The sequence below is a fragment of the Sesamum indicum genome, linkage group LG12, assembly GCF_026168435.1.
Source record: "Sesamum indicum cultivar Baizhima isolate 11 linkage group LG12, ASM2616843v1, whole genome shotgun sequence".
In the NCBI taxonomy this organism is placed as follows: domain Eukaryota; kingdom Viridiplantae; phylum Streptophyta; class Magnoliopsida; order Lamiales; family Pedaliaceae; genus Sesamum; species Sesamum indicum.
The window spans coordinates 8,356,779-8,378,917 of NC_142668.1; the positions used below are offsets into that span (position 1 = coordinate 8,356,779).

At 30.2% G+C, this 22,139-nt stretch overlaps 1 protein-coding gene and 1 long non-coding RNA gene across 2 annotated transcripts; one reads left to right on the plus strand and one right to left on the minus strand.

The window, feature by feature from the left end:
• Positions 1-277: 277 nt before the first annotated feature.
• LOC105178535 (fe(II)/2-oxoglutarate-dependent dioxygenase 4) lies at positions 278-9,200 on the minus strand. The gene is made up of 4 exons (XM_011102026.2): positions 8,812-9,200; positions 6,322-6,569; positions 1,780-2,101; positions 278-733 (listed from the first exon to the last, which is right to left on the minus strand). The coding sequence occupies exons 1-4, from the start codon at positions 9,178-9,180 to the stop codon at positions 485-487; spliced, it is 1,188 nt and encodes a 395-aa protein (XP_011100328.1). The 5' UTR covers positions 9,181-9,200; the 3' UTR covers positions 278-484.
• Positions 9,201-20,188: 10,988 nt separating this feature from the next.
• Positions 20,189-21,130, plus strand: LOC148784830 (uncharacterized). Its single transcript, XR_016063349.1, has 2 exons — positions 20,189-20,539; positions 20,922-21,130. It is a non-coding gene; the product is annotated as an uncharacterized LOC148784830 (long non-coding RNA).
• Positions 21,131-22,139: the final 1,009 nt, after the last annotated feature.

The window sequence follows — 22,139 nt, forward strand, 5'->3', positions numbered from 1 at the left end:
ATACTGAACACACCAACAGGCTGACGTGTCTCTCCACGATCTTCATATCTGCTCCCACGATTATACATAATGCGCTCAAAGTCCGGTATTAGGGGCATTAACTATGCCATTAAGTATCTAATAACTTAGGAAGTTAATACTCAGTCAAATCCCTCCTATGTTATAGGTTATTCTTGCCCCTCCTCTGGAGGGTACATCTGTCTTTTTCCGACTTCCCCTCATCAGGTTTTAAAAACAAATTGAAAATATAATCATAAATATGTTTCAACGATAAAAATATAATAATACCATGAACTCATTTTTTTTATCTAATAAATGATATATTCATCTCCAAACATATATTTCTCTACGTGCAACGCACGTGATACGTTCTAGTATAAGAAAATGCAACATCCACACCGACCCAAACAATTAAAAGTCGTACTCATGAAGGTCTTATGGCCTTCTTTTTGTACATAATAATTACATAATTACGGTGTTGGACTCACTCGTTTTTCCTTACAGCCAGCAATGCACTTTTCCCTCGTATGGTGCTGCTCTGTTGTAGCTTTATATAGTCCTTATACACAATGGGCTGGAAGTGCGCTCCTTGTGTTTGATCAAGCAGTGGTGTCGCGGGCGCAATCGTACTTGATAAAGCAGGTCCATGTCCCACAGCTATTGAGATTCTTGTCTTTTGGGCATTCACTGTTGCTCGATGCTCCGCGCTTTTGTACTTCCCATTGCTTAATATCTATAGTGGTTCACACCAAATTGTGCAGTATTAGAGTCACTATTCATTTTTGTGTACACGTTTCTATCTATATTATATATAAAAATGTGAATCTTCTGAGTGTTTGTTCGTCGTTATGAAACGACATTCATATTCTTACTTATTAAAGTATAATTTCATAGTTTTAGAAGGGGTGAATAGTAATTTATCCCCCCGTGATATTGGAAATGAGCACATTACTCCCCTATGAAAAAAATATAGCAGCTTACCCCCCTGTACTTTTTAAAATGAAGCAATTTACTTCTTTATATAGGGAGATAAATTATTTTATTTTAAAAAGCGCAGGGATGTAAATTGTTGTATTTTAAAAAATACAGGAAGGTAAATCACTATTTGTTTTTTCATAAGATAGTAATTTGCTTATTTATAATATCACAAGGGGGTTGCTTGCATTTTTTCCGTTGTAGAAGGGATCTAAGTATAATTACTCCTAAGGAAAAAAAAAAATTTCCATCCTGTAACTTTGATTCGAATTTCTTTTGGTCCTTTAACTTTGACAATATTAGATTTACTTCTTTATCTATCAATTTTGTGTAGATTCTGTCGTTGAGCCTAATTCGGGACTCTTTTGCCCTTTTGATGATAAAACTTAATTGTCCATCCTAATGCTTTTAAAAGACCAAACATGCTTTTGAAACAAAATTAAGTTTCCATAAATTCATACCTTCTATGTGAGCATTAGTTATGAGATGCAAAATGAATGGAGATGGACTAAATTTCCTCTTTAAAAAGCTGTGCAGGGGTAAAATTGTTCGAAATTGGGTCAGCGGGCCAAAATTACACATTTATGAAAGTTACAGGGCTGAAACTAAAACGTGTAAACTTAAATGACTAAAATTAATAGCAGACAAATTTGAAAGATTAAATGAATAATTTTCCCCTACTCCTAAAAAGTACTATTCAATGTAATGGTTTGTGTGGATTCATTCAAAGGAAAAATGAGAGAGAAAGAGAGAGAGAGAGAGAGAGAGAGAGAGAGAGAGAGAGAGGGGCATGCACACACTAACCTCCAAACAATCTCCAAGGTTTACAATAAAAGTGCCAGGAACATGTTGAAGAGCAATCCAGGTGCCATTGTGGTTGACTTGCAAGCCTTCAACACCATTTTCCATCAAAATTGTGAGTGCACCATGGTCAGAGTGAGCAGCCAATCCCAATGTCTTGTCTGGCTCAGGGCATGGTGGGTAGTAATTAGCTGCAAGAATCTGAAAACCCTCGCCCACAAACTTCTCTACGTACCCATCATCAAGTCCTAAACCTTCTGATATTGCACTTGCTAACTTCATTGCCAATTTCCAGACCTGCTCCAAATACTCCCTAGCCACATTTCTTTACAACAGAAACATGTCAGCAGGAGTATCAAAATTTCGTTTCTGTTTGATGGTAATCAAGCAGCCTTCTCATCGTATGTTCTCAATTCCAACACTCAACATCGTATTTTCATGATAAAGATGTTCAAAGGTGTAGCTCAAAATGGCTTTCTAAATGAGAGTAAAGTAATAGCTAAGTTCAGACAATAGATATATAGAACTCTTTTTGTTAGTACTATAATTGACAAGAATACCAAACCAAAAATATAAGGGTTAATTGCACTCAAACCCCCTCGAAAATGCAAAATTATATTTTCTCTAAAAAAATTTGAAATTGCATCAACACCCTCTACAAAATTCATTATTTACACCTGATCCCCTTTTTTATGGGATTTGGACAAAGAATGTTGAAATTAAAAAAAGAAAGGTATCATATATTTTAAGTTTTACCCACCATTTAACATTTTAATGTAATTATTTTGTACTTGTGAAGGAAAAAATTGTAATGATGTTAACCGCACTCTATATATATATTGTATTTATCCCTTTATAAGTAAAAAAATACATAGAAATGTTAAATGGGCGGCAAAATTAAATATATATATAATTTTTCCTTCCTTACATCAACATTTTAATCCAAACTTGACATAATTATAATTATTTTTCATTGTTTTTGAATTTTTTGGAAAAAAGAAAAAAATCAGTAATACTAAATTGACGATTTCAAACATCCATTCAGAAAATACATAATTCTATTAAACATTAAAAATTATTGATAATTTTTTAAATAACAAAAAATATTTATAATTATCTCAAATTTTAAAACAACTCATCCTACTCTACCCACGACGTGTTTGTATTTTGGTTTATTAGCCATTTTGCCACGTGTTGCGCTCGGAGTAATATGACTTATAACATTCAAATAGAAAGGAAAAAAAAAAAACCATATAAAAATCCTTGTTTCTAAAGATTACGGTGAATTATATTTTGGCATTCCAATTATTCTTATTTTTATATTTTGGTATCTAATTTTTTGTATGTGTCAATTTACTATCTCAACTATGTGTAATTTGTACTTTGTTATATATGAGAATTTTTCTTTTAATTTTTTTATAGAAAAAATATCACATGCTGTGCATATGTGAAAAATTTTCCATCATATAACCCTTAAATATTATATGTGCAGTGCCTGTGATTGTATTTGACAAAAAAATTGATCGAAAAACAGTTATAAATGACAAAGTGTAAAATTTCGTAAAATTGAAATAGCAAGTTGACACACACCAAAAATTTATATATCAAAATATAAAAATGATCATAGTTCAAATAATAAAATATCATTAATTCTGAACATTATAATTAATGTAAATTTTTATGCGAGCCCAAGCCTAGCTCAGGCCTAACTCAAGCTACAGACCTAGCGAGGGCCCAAATACAGGGTTTGGCAAAGCCTGTTTAACCCAAGACCTCTCTCCAAGAACTTTGGAACGCACTGAAGGCGCGTGTCGTATCAGGATTGGCCAATCGGATTTCAAATGGCGATTGGTGCGTTTTATTGAACTAGAAATTATTGTCAGAATTTTTACGAACATATAAAAAAAACTTTGATATAAAATAAAATAAATAATGACGGTGTAAGAAAATGTGGAAAAAAAAGAAGTTCGTGATAAAAAAGAAATATTGAATAGTGGGTTGAGAGAAAAAGAAATAATAATTATGAAGTTATTAAAAAGTATTTAAGGTTAAAATTCTTATAAATTTTTATTTAAAAAATATAAATTAAATTATAAACTTAAATATTTATAAATTGATACGATGTATATTTTTATAATAATATAGATAATGTACAATATTTGTAGGGACTCACTTTTCACTTTATTTCTTACTGTAAAGTTGATTTTGGAAAAATTAAATATATTCTTTTCATTTCTCATTAAATATATTATGCTATATCAAAGGACCCTAATCTATACTACGACGGTGTTCGGCTACATTTTTTTAAAATATCTTATAAGTTTCTATATTTTATAAAATATTTTAAAAGTATATAAAATATTGGATTTTACTTTAAAATGTATTTGGATAAATTAAGATTTTCAACCTTATAAAATGGCTAAGATAACATGATACCATTTTGACGTATTTTGTTTTTTTAATATTTTTAAAATACTTTTATAAATAGTACAAATTAATCTAATTAAATAAAATTTAATACATAATCGTTTTACAATAATAAAAAAAATAAAGATTATTATCTAAACATTGAATAAAAATAATATATATATGTTATTTATATTAGTCGAATATTAATATAAATATATAATTGATATTTTCTTTGTTAATGATGTGATTATTTATAGTCGTATAATTTATAATATCTTGAATTTTTATTTTTCAGTAAATATAATATCAATATTAATCTTATTTTTAATTAACTATAATAATTTATTTAAAAAAATAGGTATTTTTTAATATTAAAAAAGATAAATAGCAAAAAAAGTTCTTTACATCTTAGAAAGAGAGAGATAGAGTGTGTGTGTGTGAGAGAGAGAGAGAGAGAGAGAGAGAGAGAGAGGAGAGTGTGTACATGTGGAAATGTGTGTGTGCGTATATGAGAAATGTGTGTGTGAGTATATGAACGCGGATAATTTTATAACGTATAAGATGTTATAAAAAAATTAAGAAAACTAATTATTTTTTTTAAAGAGCTTATAAAATTCAATATTTTATTTTGAGATTTTATAATTTTTTTTAAAAAATAGCGAAATAATTATTTAAAACATATAAGCTCCTAAATATCTTATAAAATATTTTGAAGAGCTTATAAGCTTAGCCAAACATCCTCTAGTGGGTGCATTTTCCAGCCATTGGAAAAATTTTTTAGTTATTTTTGTCCTTAATGTTTGCAATAATTAAAATTACAGGATAAAATTGTTAAAGTAGATTTAAAGGACCAAAATTGCCAGAATAGATTTGTAAAGGATTAAAATTGCCATCACCCCGTACTTATAGGACTAAAATAATAATTTTTCATAATTCAATTTCCAAAAAGTGTCATTCGAGTGAAATTAAAATGAAAAAATTGGTCCTGTAAGTTTGGTATTTTTCCTGAAAGATAGATAAAAAAGATTGGTATTTCAAGTATCTATCCAAAAAAACATAAAAAACTAAGAGATAAGATTAAAATAACCCCTCTCTGTTGTGATAATAATGATTTTCCAACCATTATAGGAGAATCAAGCAAGCAAAGAAAGAGAAAAAAGAAGAGCAGTGATTCATACTCCATGAGTTCCATGATCCTCTTTATGAAGAAGATCATGGTGGTCCAAATCGAAGGTTAGATCATACAATTAACAAGTGTTTCATCTTAAGGATCTAGACAGTCAGAAGAGAGATCTACTGGAAGAGCCCGTACAAGAAGAAACTTCAAATGGCCCCATACCAGAGCTAATGAAAGTTTAAAAAATTTTAATTATTGGACATACAGAGCAAATGACACATATCAACAGATTATCTTGAAAAAACATGTAAATTATGAATATTTGAAGCGATGGTTGACATCCTATATGTAGTTTACTATGGTGATTTGCCACCAATCTACCGATTTGAGGATCTTTACTAAGATGAAATCATCTAAGAGGAAGAAATAAAGAGTGATTTGAATGGTTTTTCAACCGCATCAGAATAATTACTGCAAAGGTGATAGGCTTCAAACCTCTAAAATTGTCAGGATTCTTTTCAATGATGATAGCGTTAAATAAAACTATAGAAAGAATCATGGGTTAAGTCTCACTCCATATGATAGATCTAGAATTGGAGCAACCAGTAGAGTCTTCAACCAAAATGAACTAAACCAAAGGAAGAATCACATAATCTACAAAGTAAGTTCATGTGAGTTTCTTATTCTTATCGAATTTACTGGTAATGTGATTGATATGCAGCTTATTCCTATAGAAGAAATTCTTAAAAAATGAAATAAGTTTAGAGAATTTGCAGTTGTTACTATGAAATAGATCCACATAGAAAATATTAAAGTAGTAACAAGAACAACTTTTAAGCAATGAATTGATTTAAAAATACATTTCTCGAAAATGATTAGAAATACACTTGTCGATAATGGTTAAGAATTGATTAAAAAATACATTTATCAATAATTAATTTACATTGAGTTTTAGGAAGATAAGCTCAAATATTGTGATCAAAATATATATAAATGAGGAGGATGTGAAGATGTGTGACCTGTATGTAGGTGGGTTGACAGGCCAGAGGTCCAAGTTATCTTCGAAAGGATAACCATAGTGCCTGAAGTAGTCCCTCCAGTGAAGCGCATGACTCTTTGATGTGTTCAAACTTGTCCCATATCTCATGGGGCTCATCACATCATCCGAAGCATATTTCATTTTCTCTGCTAAATTCAGATCAAAGAACTCTTCTGCAACTTTTACCATTTCTTCCATCAGCGACTTCTCAACCCCATGATTCACAATCTATCAATTCAAAACAAGCAATACCAATTAATTTTCGGGCAAATTGCACTGCCCTCCTGTGTTACTTGAAAATAGCAAAAACATCCTCTTTTAAAAAAAAATCATAATTTACCTCCTTGAGTTTTTTAAAAATAAGGAGAGTACTCCCCATACGAGTGGTGTAAAGCACACACGATTTCTTTTTCTTTTTTTTTTTTTCCCTTTTTTTGTCTTCTGGGGATCTAATCTAACACAAATGGTGGTTCATATAAAATTTGACTAATTTATGGTTGATATTTTATCTTCGCAAATCTATATAAATTATAAAAAAAATTATAAGATTTATTTTCATAAATATATATAATACTTTTAGAGACATAATATATATATGAATAGAAACCCCCAAACTGCTGCCCTTTCCCCGCCATTGCTGGCTGGCCCCCTTCTCCTTTATCGTCACACCCTCCCCCTAACCCAATCATCGGAGCCCTTTTTTCCTTCCCCCGCTCCACCCTCTGTATGAAGCAGATCAGCTTGAGTGGTTTAGTGGAAGCACACCAGTCCAATTGACTTTCTAGACACCTATTCTAACAACCTCTCCCCACGTCGCTCCCCCCTTGCACTGTATTTTGTGCCACCACCGCTTGCTCGGTTGCCCCTTTTCCCCTCCCTCCTGTGCCGTCGGACCCTTCCACTTCCCCTCCCCCTCCCCCACTAACGAAACCCCCCACCCCCATTTTCTCTTCCCCACCTGAGCCGCCTTTCTTCCCTTTCCCTCGTCCAAATGGTTGGTCCCTTGACAACCGCTCTCAAATCAGTAGCCTCAATTAATTTTTTTCTTATTTTTTATTAGTACTGTATGTATTATTCTGTGTATATTTGTACAATTAATATTTTATTATAAAAATGATCATTTTGTATTTTTAAAATTTATATAATTTGTATAAATCTTAGACATTGATCTGACTCAAATAGATATGAGTTACTGATTTTGTACATTGATATGAACTGTTTGTCTAAATCAGAAACGATATAAACCATTGATTTGTTTTATTAAATCTCAACGGTGCACACATATACATATATATATATATATATATAAATGAAGCAAGATTTAATAGTTCATAATTATAGGCATAAAAAATTATTTTTCTTGGTAAAAATTAAGAAATATCATAGAGAGGGCATGTGTTGCCCACCCCATGGCCTAAGATCTAATGGTTCATAGATACGCTTTGCCATTCCCGAATAACACATGATGACATATTGAATTTTGTCTATTAATTTTGGCTACAAGAAACTCGGGCTGATATCATTTCACTCCCTGGCGAAATCATAAATGGGCAAAATATTTGGGTTAATTATTTTTTTATTATAAAAAATAAAAAAAATTATATTAATATATATATTTTTTAAATATTATAACCATTAAAAATCACGACTCGATTAAAAAAATATTTTTTTTAAAAAATTTAACTAAGTTTGCGACAGTGTTGGAACCCTTTGATTGAAAGCCGAGGCCAAATTCAAAATTTAGAAAAAAATGCAAGTAATTCTAATAATACTATAAATGTATAAATTATTATCTTATAAAAAATTAGCAATTTACTTCATTTATTTTTTAAAATACAACAATTCATGAAGCAATTTATTTTATATTTAAAATAAATTATTTTTTAAATATAAAATAAATTACTTTATCATATTTAAAATAGTAATTTATTTCTTTATATTTTTTAAAATAAAATAATTTATATTTTAAATATAAAATAAATTACTTTATTTATAATTATATTTTAAATGGGGTCAAAATGAAAATTATACAGGTCAAAAACCCAACATGAGCAGCATTCTAAGCGAATGTGGCTGAGGGATAAATTTGGCCCTTTTCTTTTTCTTTCATGGAGTTTTTGCCCATTAAAATTTTCACCGGCGAGGATTGTATTATATCCCATGAAAATTCAGTGGTTATAACTTGTGATATCACAAAATGAGCAAATTATCTCCTTATGAAAAAATAAATAGTAATTTACCTTCCTGTATTTTTTAAAATACAACAATTTTTATCCCTCTATGATTTTTAAAATGAAGCAATTTACCTACCTGTATAAGGAGGTAAATTGCATCATTTTAGAAAGTACAGAGGGGTAAATTGTTATACATTTTTCATAGGGGGTAATGTGCTCATTTTCAATATCATAAGGGGTAAATTGCTATTCACCCGTTAAAAATGCATAATGAAGCATATATAATGAGAACAAACCCTAAAGAATCCCCAGAGAGCGCAAGCATCACTGATGGCCTTGACAGTGGAAATTCTTGTGTCGGGAGGTCCGCAAAGTCCACTCAAGTCAATTACAGGGATGTCTGTACGGGTGGCGGACAATGGACTCGTATCTAATGGCAGTACAAACTCAGATGGCAGTTTGTTGATCTCCGGTGCAGTGTCGAGGAGATGCTTAATGCCTTTCTTGTAGTCATTCACACTGCCATTTTGGGTTTCCTTTTTCTGAGAGAAAGCCATTGATGAGGGTTTCTTCAATGGGAAGGTGAATGAGGATCTGTCGATGAGGAACTTTGGTGTATTATTGACATTGTTTGCTGGAGGAGAGTTGCATGTAGCTGTCAGCATTTTTGGACGAGGTTCTCTATTTCCCAACCCACGTTTTATATTCTATTGCATTGCTAGATTCTAGCCACGTGGAGAAACTTGCATCTCAGAAACGATGATAAGGTATCATGGTAACAAACACCGGAAAGAAATATCCTGTTGCCTTGGATTTTATTAGCGAAAGATTAATGTTGTAATAAATAATTATTATTAATTATAATTAAATAAAATCGATATAAAAATTTAATTTATTTATTATAAAAATTATTTTTATGTATAGATATAAAACATAATAAATATATTAACCATACTATAAGAAATAGGATCAGACAATCATCACAATCATGGTACATTTTATAATTGAGTCCTATGGCCCAGCTCTTAAATCAGTCACGTGAAGATATGAGAGTTTTATACAAAGGACAGCAGCTTCTTTGTGGATCTGAAATTCTAGCACTGCTACACACTCGCTGTTTGCAGGTCAAGGTTTGTCGGATCTGATGAAGCAAACAAGAAAAGACAGCAGCAACGACATCATTGACTAATATTGTCCTATAACCAATAAAGTGATTCATTAAGTATTTCATCTCAGTTTTCTCTTTTATATATATATATAGAGAGATTGAATAAAAATTTATTCTTTTTTAATATTGAAAATGAGTATATTATCCTCTTATAAAAAATATAACAATTTAGTTTTTATATTTTTTAAAATAAAGTAATTTACCTCTTTATACAGGGAGGTAAATTGCTTCATTTTAAAAATTAGGGGGATAAATTATTGTATTTTATAATATATAAAAAGGTAGATCACTATTTATTTTTTCATAAAGGGGTAATTTATTTATTTACAATATCAAAGGGTTTATTTGCATTTTTTTTCCTTTAAAAAATAATATATCGATTTAAACTTTGGTAAAGTAGCGTTCTATGATTGAGGTACTCAATTCTTTAGACAATTTAGTGGGTCTTAATCCCTTCTCTTTTAAGGGTTTTTTTTAAAAAAAAATAATAATTAAAAGTCAAAGTAAAATAAAAATTATTTTATTACTATTTTTTTTGGTTTTCTTCGTCGAATAATAATATTTAAAGTAGAAAATCACACTCACATATATAAGTCATTATTGGTGACCAACTCTGAGTTTTTGGATTAAAGGCAACTTTAGTTCTCTAACTTGAGGCAATTCTCATTTTAATCCCGTAAATTATTCAGGTTTCATTTTAGTCCTTTATAATTTAAAAAAACTCAATTTTAATACATATTTGGTCGAAAATTTGCCTCAGTCACCGAAAAAAGTCACTAAACAGCTCACGTGGTGATGACGTGGCAGCGACGTAAAAATAAAAACGTGTAGCAAAATTGAGCTTTTTTTAAATTATAGAGGACTAAAATGGAACCTTAGTAAGTCACGGGACTAAAATGAGAATTACTTGAAGTTAGGGGACTAAAATTGCCTTTAATTCCTAGAGTTTATTTAAGTCACGATTAACTAATTTGTAAATCATTTATGATTAATTGTTCAATAAATGATAACCTCAAAAGTTCTCCTTTCTTTTATCTACATAATTCTTTTTTCTTTTGTTTTTTTGTTAATTATTTTAAAATTTGAGATTCAAAGATAAGTTCATATACAATTTGAATATTATTCTCTCCATATGATAGGTGCTTTATAACTAAATGGACCACTTTTTTATTTAAATTAAATAAGATAAATTCTATTTTTATCAATAATATATATATATATGTTAAGTAATGATAATAGTCAAGTTTATGTTTACTATTCCATTGACGTGTTCATGTACACAACCCAAAAGGAAAATACCAAAGTTTGCAGTTGTTATAAAATTTGGAAAGCAAACTCAGGTAAATACTAATGTATGCCATAGTCACATAGCTAGAACTATTTGCATTAGATGTCACGGATAACCCTTCTAATAAGAGTAGGGGCATGGCTGAAGATTCAATTTGGCTAATCACTATGATCTATCTCCTAGAAAGTATGTAGTAAAAAATGAGACTGCCTACTTAATGAGTATAATTAGTTAACCTATATTTACGTACATACATACACACGTAAGACAAATTTCATGCCAGATATAAACTAATAAATTTCGATATACAACCATCATAAAGTTACATAGTAATCAATATCACAATAATACATCAATTTGCAGTACAATATATCTACAATTATTGTTCATATCAGTCAACAGTTTTGTCGGATATTATAATCTCAATCAGTGTCATATCATCTATAAAATAGGACACCCCCTCGAATGTAATATACACACACCATCCTATAATATAGCAATACCAGAATAGGACATGACAACAAATATGATATTCTCACACCACCCCAGTGTGTAGCTATCTGCACATGATATTATCCGCTATCATGAATACCCCGATATTCTACGTGTCATAATATTCATCTTTTTCATATCACATTATCGTAAACCATTGAGTATGCCGTCTCTTTATCTCAAATTAATGATATCCCTATGGATAATTTTTATTGTCCAACTCCATTCAACAATCAAATATAATAAAATAGAATCATTCATCAAATTACACTGTACATATATAATCACAAATAAATACATAACAACTTTACAAAATAATAACATAATCCAAATAAAACATCTTATAAATACCAGCCAAGTTTGCAACAAATAGGCATATCCATATATATATATATATATATATATCTAATTAATTATACTTACCTTAAATCTTAAAACGATTGTATTAGTAGAAGGAGCAACTGAACCCTCTACTTTATCCTCGTGGCCTATTATACATATAATATATAATTAATATATGAAAAATATCATAAACTTTGAGTAAAATATTAAATAATCTTCTTTCATTTTCCATCAGTTTTTTTTCATATTTTATTTAATATGAAATTCAAATCTTCTTTATGTTTTCTTCTAAAATAATTAGACATTCTAAAATTTTCATAAATTGACTTATAAGAATTTATTTAATCAAACTCCTTATAGTTTTATAGGTACCGTTATGAATAGCATCCCTAAATTAAATTATTTCAAAAGTCTCATATTCCTTATTGATAAACTTAATGTTTGCTAAATATAATTTTGTAATATCTCTCAAATAAAAAAAAAATAAAACCCTTAAAAGAGAAGAATTAAGAACCACTAAATTGTCTAAAGCATGAGTACCTCAACCTTATAGTGCAACTTTATCAAGTTTAGATTGAATTTTTTTTTTTAAATCTCTAACTACATAAAATAAATTCCCACATATTTAAAATCTCGCCCTCAATTCGTGAATTCGCGCTACCGCAATAGAGCGGTGTTATAAATGTGCAAATATATTAGTGTCCATATATATAAATATTGGGTAAAATTTTATTTTTGATCCCATTAGATAGGGTCATTATCAATTTTAGTCCCAAGCTTTACGGGTTAAACACTTTTGATTCCAAAATCTTAAATTTTTAACATCGTTAGTCTTATTCTGTTAAATTTTGACGGAAATGGGACTTGATTTGTTACTAGAATATAAATTTAAATCAAAATATGAAATTTTGACCATTAAAAAGGATGAGTATATATAGTAAAAATTAAAATAATAATAAAGAGAGGTCAATAATTATGCGATTATAGGAATTTAAAAGTATAGCATTCTTTGTGAAAATAGCATTCAATATTGAAAGCATTTTAAGATGTTTTTGACATCTTTTGGCCTATTGCTATCAAGCTAAAGTGATGAAGAAAAGATAAAAATATTGTGTAAACATGCTAGAAGTGCTGTGAGTTATTTACATATATAAATAGGTAAAAAGTACTTGTTGGCGCCATTTTTTTCCCTCCAAGAAGCTGAATAAACGTCTGAAGGGATTTTTTTTTAGACCTTGACCGTTGACTAACGGCATGTGTCAAATGTTTCCGTCAAAACTTAACGAAATAGGACCAACGATGTTAAAAATTTAAGGTTTTGGGACCATAAGTATTAAGCCCATAAAACTCGAAACAAAAAATGATAATAACCCTATCTAATGGGACCAAAAGTGAAGTTTGGCATATATATCATATGTCATATAAATAAGTTAAAGAGTAAATGATATACATATATAAAACAAACTTGATATGAAATACTTAATGAATGAATTCATTGCTTCTAGGACTATACTAGCTATAATGTATGTATATTTTAAAAAATTATTTGATATAGTATCGAATATATGTCAGATACTAATATTATTTGAAAATGTTTCAAATACGGCATTTGTTGTTTGAAAATATAAAATAGAAAAAAAAAAGGATATAATGTCGGACACGCCACATCAGTCACGCTTAGGACTTTTTTATAATCTTAAATAGTTTTAAACTGTCTTTTTCGGAAAAAAAAAAAAGTGTTTTAGGCTTAGTAAGAAAGAAAAAGAATTAATTCGCTCCTTTTGGGATAAAATTACTATAAAATTTGGAGATGATCTTGATGATTTAACTAATTTGGATCTATTAGAAACTTTTCAACTGCATACGTTTTAAAATAAACTGGTTATATACATTTTCGAAGCCATGCTTGATTAAGAATTTAGATGCAAGATATATTTATTTTATATTTTATATTGATATTTTCTATATTGCATAGTTTAATTTTATGAGAAATTGAGAATATATATAATAAAAAAATATGCTAAATTACAACGACATTCCTTGATGTTTGGCATAATTACGAATATTTCCTCGTTGTTTGCAAATTATAAATACCCCCTGACGTTTAATAAAATTATGTAATCCTTGGATGGAGGTATGAAATTGTCGACTTTGTCCTTACTGTATTTCTTTTAATAAAAACATTGAATGGTATGGATGAAAAATTCTAAAATTTTATAAAAAATTGTCCACTTAGTCCATAAAAAAATAAAAAAAAATTTAAAAAGTAAATAAAATTATAATTCTTAGTCCAAGGGCATTTTGATCAGTTTATCATAAAACAATGAATGGAAACTAAAAGAATTGAGCTAATTGTTAGACGACCGTTAAGATTAGAGGGGTATTGATAATTTTTTAAATAACAAGAGGATAGTCGTAACTATGCCAACTCTTAAAAAAAGATCAATATAATTTATCTAAAAATATATCATTAATAATCGTATCAGTATCGTATTTTAATCTTTAAAAAATTCTTATATAGTCGTATCCGTATCGTATTCATATAGCCTTATACGTGCCCATGCATCATATGATACTAGTCAATCATGTCTTCGCTGCTGCTGCTTTTTGTTTGCTTCAACCGTATGGACAAACCTTAAACTGCAAACGGTGCGTCGGTAATAGCACTCAATCTCAGATGCACGGAAGAGCTCCTTTCAGAATCCCACATCTTCACGTGACTAATTTAATAGCTGGCCCCGTAGCTTTGATGATTATCTGACTCATTTGTACATTATGATCAGTGTCATCATGCAATTTAATAATACGAGTGATGGGTGTCTAAATGAAATATGATGTGAAATGCTAAAAATATCCTTCATTAAAAGTATTATCGTCATTTAAGCAGGGGTTTGCGTTTTTTTTGTCAGATGGGTCGAAAAGACCCGACTCGGATCCGCCTGCCTTCGAAGATTCGAACAACAAAAGCCGTCCGATCATGGACGCTGGTCAGCAGGATAAGGCCACGTGGCCCAATCAACAGTATCCAGCTGTGCTCTATAAATAGACCCGTACGCCATGATTAGAGGTAACTGTTCTACGTTCTTTGAGATCGAACTTTGTGATCGCATACTTTTCTCTCGATCAACCTAACTTGAGTGTCGAAGGGTCGTTGTCAGGGACGTGCCCGACGAGCTCATCGTTCTTGTTTCATTCTCAAGAATCCAAAATCTGATCTTGGAGAAGTTAGTAATCGTGACGAGATCGCACCTCGGGATCGCTGAATTCGTGCAAGATCAACGAGGAACTCAAAATTTTTATCATATTTATCTAATACAATTAAATAAAACAAGAATAAAATAATTTCTTATAGAAATAAAACATGCATAATTTTAATTTTTTATTATATTTATTTAATAAAATAAAATAAAATTAAAATAACTAATTCAATAAAATAAATTAATTTTATTTATCCGTAGTACAAAGATACATCTGATGATAAAGTTCACTTGTAATTCAACTTTATTCACTATATTGGTATTCTGCTGTCCATATTAAATTATTTTATATGCACTTTTACAGCAATATATATTAATAAGTGACAGATTCTATGTATGTGTATAATTTTTATAAATATTTAAAATAAAAATATTTTTTAAAATATATCAAAAGGTAGTTATGAAAAATCATTGATCAGCGAAAAAGTTAAAAATAATAATTTAAGAAAAAGCGTAACAAATTAACGTACTAATAAATTAAAGACAAAATAGGGTCCTCTTCAATTATATATAGTACTCGTAAGTATCGCACTTCTATATACGTGCATAATTTTTATAAAATATTTCTAAAATAAAATATTTTTTGAAATAATTTTATTTACTTTATATAGACTTAAAATTACCTAAAATGTATATAAGATAATATATATACATAAGATAAAAATAAATGAGAAGAAAAAGCTACCAGAAGGTAGTTATGAAAAATTATGGGTGGAATAGTTAAAAATAAATATTCAATCTTAAAAAAATAAAAAATTAAACATACTAGTAATTGAAGAGATCCATAGGGTGCTTTTCAACTATATATAACTAGTAAGTACGTTACATTTAATGTATGTGCATAATTTTTATAAAATATTTAAAACTAATTTTTTTTAAATTATATTATTTTTTTTATAGATTTAAAAATTACCTAAAATATATTTTAGTTAAATAAACATATAATATTGAAGAGATAGAGGTTGTGAGTAGTTATTTAAAGAAAAAGTGGGGAAGAAGAAACATGAAAGTTGCGAGAGAAAAAGAAACGGAGAATAATTAAAAAAAAAAAACATGGAGACCAATTGGTGTCTCTCCCTTAATATAAAGGTATAGATATATAGATATATATATTTAGTTGTATGTAGTACATTGGATGTATATGTATAAAAAAATTAAAATAAATATTATTTATTAATTTTTTTATTATAGAAAAAATGATAATATAAAATTATTATGATAAAATGATAAAAATTTTGAAAGAGAATATTTGATGTAGGAGAAAGAGAAAACAATATTAACTAAAAACAAATAATTATTTTAAAAACTTTTTTTACTAATTGTAGATAGTGGGGGAAAATGGAAATTAGTGGGTGAAAGAAAAGAGAAAAAAATAGAAAAGAAAAATAACATACCAAAAATGAGGGAGACATCAAAGAGATGCTCTCTCTTAATATATAACTAGCTACATGTGGCACATTCACTACAAAAGCTTTCTCAACTACTTCAAGTTCACTCAAAATCCTCCTCAATGCTAATTAGTTTGAATCATTTCCGAAGCCAAGATTGAGTATAAATAAGTGCTTGTAGTATTTTAGGAGACAAAGAGCTCCTAAATGTGTCAAGAACACGACCACCAATACTAAATGCGATTCTAAGGTAATAGTTGAGATCGAAACTGTCAATACATCCCGAGCCATTTTGGAAAGAATAGAAAACCTTTGAGTGTTTACTTTCCACCAATTTAGTATGTCAAATTTGTCTCTATGCATTTCAACATAATCACCAAGATATTTCTCTAATTCAGATTTCACGCGATCCCCTTTCCCACCTGATTTGTACATATTGAACTCTTGTTCTATGGTAAACATACGAGTCACCTCATAATCAGTATATTGCATAGATGTCCCTATTGAAGAGGAAGATGATGAAGAAATACAACTAGATGATGATCCCGGGCTTCTTGGGGTTCCTTGAAGAGTATGACTTACTTTCATCACATCATTTTCTTCGATACCACCATACAATTTGTAAAGCTAAATTCAATTAACTCTAATTTATGACGGGGATAAAGGATCACGGCATAATACAAAATCACATTCATCTTTTCAATATCACCCTTTGTCATATTTTTCTTTTATCTTTCTTACCATCTCATTTAATTCAACATCATTACTACTTAACCAATGTCTGAGAAGCAAGTCAACTTCACATATTTCACGAAATACAAGATTAGATGTGACATATATGGCACCAAAAATGCACAAAGTGAGACTGTAAAAATGCCTTAAAAATTTAACCAATACCTTTGCCCTCAGCCAATCATAATCAGTCAGTATCCCATTAAATGGTTGTCTCGAAGATCAGTTTTATAGGCAAGATCTACATCTTTATAAGCATCGAATGCGATCTTAAGGCTTATAGCCGTCTCCAACATCAAGTAGGTGGAGTTCCATCTAGTAGGTACATCAAGAGATAACAATTTTTTTGTTTCTAATTTTTCAAATTCAACACACTCTTGAAATTTCTTGTACCTAGCTGGAGAATTCCTAATATACCTGATGGCCCCTCTAATACGAGAGATAGCTTCATGCTCACCCTTTAAACCATCCTACACAACAGGTTAACTATATATGCCAGACACCTTATGTACACATATCTCCCACTTAAGATGTTTTACCCCCAATTTTTGAACTTCTTTTTCAATTAAACGATAGCCCCATCATTGGAAGACGCATTATCAACCGTGATAGAGAAAACCTTGTTAATACCCCAATCGAGCAAGTATTTTTCCACACCTTTATCTAATTCTTCACTTTTATGCCCGATAATTGGACAAAAGTTCAAAATTCTTTTATGCAAGTTCCACTCATCATCAATAAAGTGAGTAGTGAAACACATATAATTGACTTTTTGAATAGATGTCCAAGTGTCTGTAGTTATGCAAACACGTTGAGCATGATCTTTAATAAACGATTTGAATCTTGCTCTTTCACTCACATATATATTCAAAATATCTTTTGTTATTGTTCTTTTTGATGGAATAGCAAACATCAGGCATGCAACAAATAAGAAATGCCTAAATCCAGGATGTTGAACTAACTTAAATGGAAGTTCATCCACAACCAGCATGTGACACAAAGCTTCTCTAGTCTTGTCTTGCTCAAATCTCCAATTAACAAGAGGGACGTTTTTAGCAACCATGCGAGTTGGTTGAAAAGATAATCGATTTTGATTTCTAGTGATTTGTTGGGATTTTTTCTTACTAGATTCATAATGATTCTTCAAAGGTCTAGTTCTATGTGCTTTTGGATCGACTTGATTTCTCTACTACAATATTTGCACATAGCCTTTTGGACTTTATTATTTTCACAATTAAATTTAATGAAATGATCCCACCACGGTGTCTAGAAGTCACTACCCTATTTTTTCTTGTTTTAGAATCCCTTAGAATATCTTCCTCCTCATCCTCCCCCACCAACTCCTTATCAATATTATCATCAAAATAATGTTCAAATCTCAAGAAGATCACCACTAACTTGAGTTTTCAATCCATCCATATTTATGGTTTAGGCATTTGATGACAAGTTAGACTGAGACTGAGAGTGACTTCCAATTCCATCATAGTTTGACATTTGAAACTGAAATCAAAGATAAATATATTCTAATTAGAGAACAAGAAAAACCCACAATATTAAAGCATAATCAATATCTAAATTTAATAGTGGTAAATACAAGTTTGATTATTAAATATAATTACAAGATTCTCAACTAGCAATACCATTGTTAAATCAAATATTAATTTTTGCGAATCTAGTAGCCAAACTAAAGCCATATAAACTAATCAAATTCTCCATCTTTCTCACTTCTTTCTCCCTCGTTTCTTTTTCACTTTGGACAATAACATTCCACATAGACTTGTGAGTTGTGATCTACTATATTGATCTTGGTTGCAGCTTTCTTCAAAGATGGGACTAGATTACATCTAGTACTTGCCCTACAAACTCAATCTGAAGTTCCATTACAGAAGCCAAACCCCTGTTGTTACAGTGAGAATTTCATCTTAAAAAACCAAAGGGCTTCATCATACATTTTGATTGATTAATGCCAAAGCAACAAAATTGAAACTTTTAAACCAATTAACATAATAGAAACCAAATCAAGCGAAGGTCAACTGACCTTGAGAGTTGAGAGTAGACTCCCAGTGTAGATGCGCTCATGAAGGGCTTGAACTTGAAGAATAGTTCTAGGCAGCAGTTTCTTGGAATTACCCTTCACACTTTTACAGACAAGCAATACAGGGATGAAATAGTTACAACGACGATGACAAGTCTCCGATCACAAGGGGGAGCGGCGCGCTGGCGACGGACGGCGAGTTTGGGTGAGTTTCTTAGGGTTTGGAATTTGGAAACACAGGTAGCAGAAAAGGCAGAGCACGATCAGAGACAGAGTAGCAGAGTCTCAGACGACAATATTTTTTTTTAAAATGGATCGGGTTTTCGGGTACCCGATCCGGTTTTCAGGTACCACTATCCCAGTAAATCTGAACCCGATTTTTTACCGGTAGACTCCAACCCATATACTCTGAACCAAGTAGGTCAGGTCGGGATCCGAAAAGTCCTACTTTTTAAATTGGGCCTTGCATTGTGATTGGCTGAAAATAAAAGGCTTAAAGGCAATTTTCGTCCCCTAACTTCAGGCCATTCTCGTTTTAGTCCCCTAACTTCAGGCCATTCTCGTTTTAGTCCCCTAACTTCAGGCCATGTCTTCACCACATCATTTTTTTCAGTCAATCACAATGCAAGCCCCAATTTAAAAAGTCACATGCTTGGCATGTGACTTTTTTCGACGAGTGACTTAACTTTCCGACCAAATTTGTACCAAAATTGAGATTTTTTCAATTTTACGGAACAAAAAATAGAACCTTAGTAATTTAGGGGACTAAAACGAGAATAACTTGAAGTTAGGGGACAAAAATTGCCTTTAAGCCTTTTAATTCATAGCCAATAAAATCGTAGGTAATAATAATTCTTTTTCCTAGTGTTTGTCACCATTATATCTTATCAGCATTTTCGAGATGCAAGTTTCTCCACGTGACTTTAATTTAAAGATGCAAGAAAATGTGAAATGTGGGGTAGGAATAGAGGACCCCATAGAAAATATGGACAGCTACCTGCAACTCTCCTCCAACAAACAATTTCAACAATACACGAAAGTTGCTCACCGACAGATCCTCATTTACCTTGCCATGGATGAAACCCTCATCAAAGACTTTCTCTCACAAAAGGAAACCAAAATGGCAATGTGACTTACAAGAAGAAAGGTATATATTAAGCATGTCTTTGATACTACATTGAGTTTGTTCTACCTATAGAAACCAGCCCATTGTCTGCCATCCATACGGATATCCCTGTAATTAACTCAGCGGACCTCCCGATACAAGAATTTCCATTGTCAGGGCTATCAGTGATGCTTGCGCTCTCTGAGGATTCTTTAGGGTTTGTTCTCATTATATATACTTCACTATGCATTCTTTAATTAGGATTCTTTAAGGTTTGTTCTTATTATATATATATATATATATTTATACAAATATATTTTATAATTTTTTTTCTGAATAACGTAGATTTGTAAAGGTAAGGTATCAACTGTAAATTTACTTACCATTATATTTGAAATTGTAGATTATGATGGATATAATATGAACTTATATCTAAACTTGTTTATTTGTTTTGAGAGATTCAGATAAAATCACACATAAAAATATAAATATAAAACTAATAGAAATTTTAGAAAAAAATATAACCTGATGTTGAGAAAATCTCCACATAGAACAAACTTTTTATACAAGAAAAATGTGATTTTCTTTTTCTTGTACAGCGGCCGCCTGCGTGTTGACGAGGAAGATTAGATGACAATTTATATTGATGAGGAAGATTAGATGAGAATTTATAATGATGAGAAGATTAGATGGCAATTTAGAGCCCGTTTGGTTGTGTTTTCATTTTCATTTTCAGTTGCTAACAATTGAAAATGTGTAGAAATGCTTTATTGGTTTTTGTGTGAAAATTGAGAATATGTTTGGATTAGTTGATTTCAAATGTAGGTATATAGGTATATGTATTTTTGATGTACAGATGACAAAATTGATTGAATATGTGAAATTATAAAATAATCAAAATGAGTCTTGCCATTTGAAATAAGAAAAGACATTCTGACAAGATAAAACAAGTATGACAAACTCATGTGACCTATAATTTCAAGAAATTGAGAATTAAAATAGGAATGCATTTTTAATGAAAATGGCTTGACCAAACAAAATCCCAACTACCCAAATAGTGAAAAGTGAAAAAAATCTCATTGAAAACACAATGAAACGGACTCTTACATTTTTTTTTTGTACAAATATGAGTTTAGGTTACAATAAATTTAATATATTTATTACTATAGCATCTTCCAGACTTCCTCTGAGATGATATATCTATAAGATTACATACTTGATATAGTCATGATTAAGTTAATTTTTTTTCTCATGATTTTTACCTCTTAGTGTTTTATTTTATTTTACTACATTAATTAATGAGCTAAAAGCCTACAAGAATTGATGGGCTAAAAAAAAAAACAAGTTTGACTAATCCCTGTCAAATAAGCCCCATTTTACATATTTATGTATATAAAATAAAACCTAATGGGCTATATACCCAAAAGGTAGCCCAAGCTCAAGCCCTGTCGGCCGGATGGGCTTGACAGGGCTTGGACTCACCCCTATATATATATATAATGAAATATGATTTGACAGATGAAAAGTAACTTTTTGTATTCAAAAACACAATATTAAATCTATAACACTTATATGTATATAAAAGAGATATGATTTGACAATAAACAGTAGTTTTTGTTTCCCAAAACACAACATGGGACATGCAAAACTTAAAATAAATCTAAACATACACAACCAACACATTTATTATCCCTATTTTTCACTCTATCTCCGTAAAACACAACAATACACTAAAAAATGAATCCAAACATTATGATCATGTGGGTATGTAAGTGCTTTTATGAAATTTAACACAATTATAAATATTTTTTTCTCTA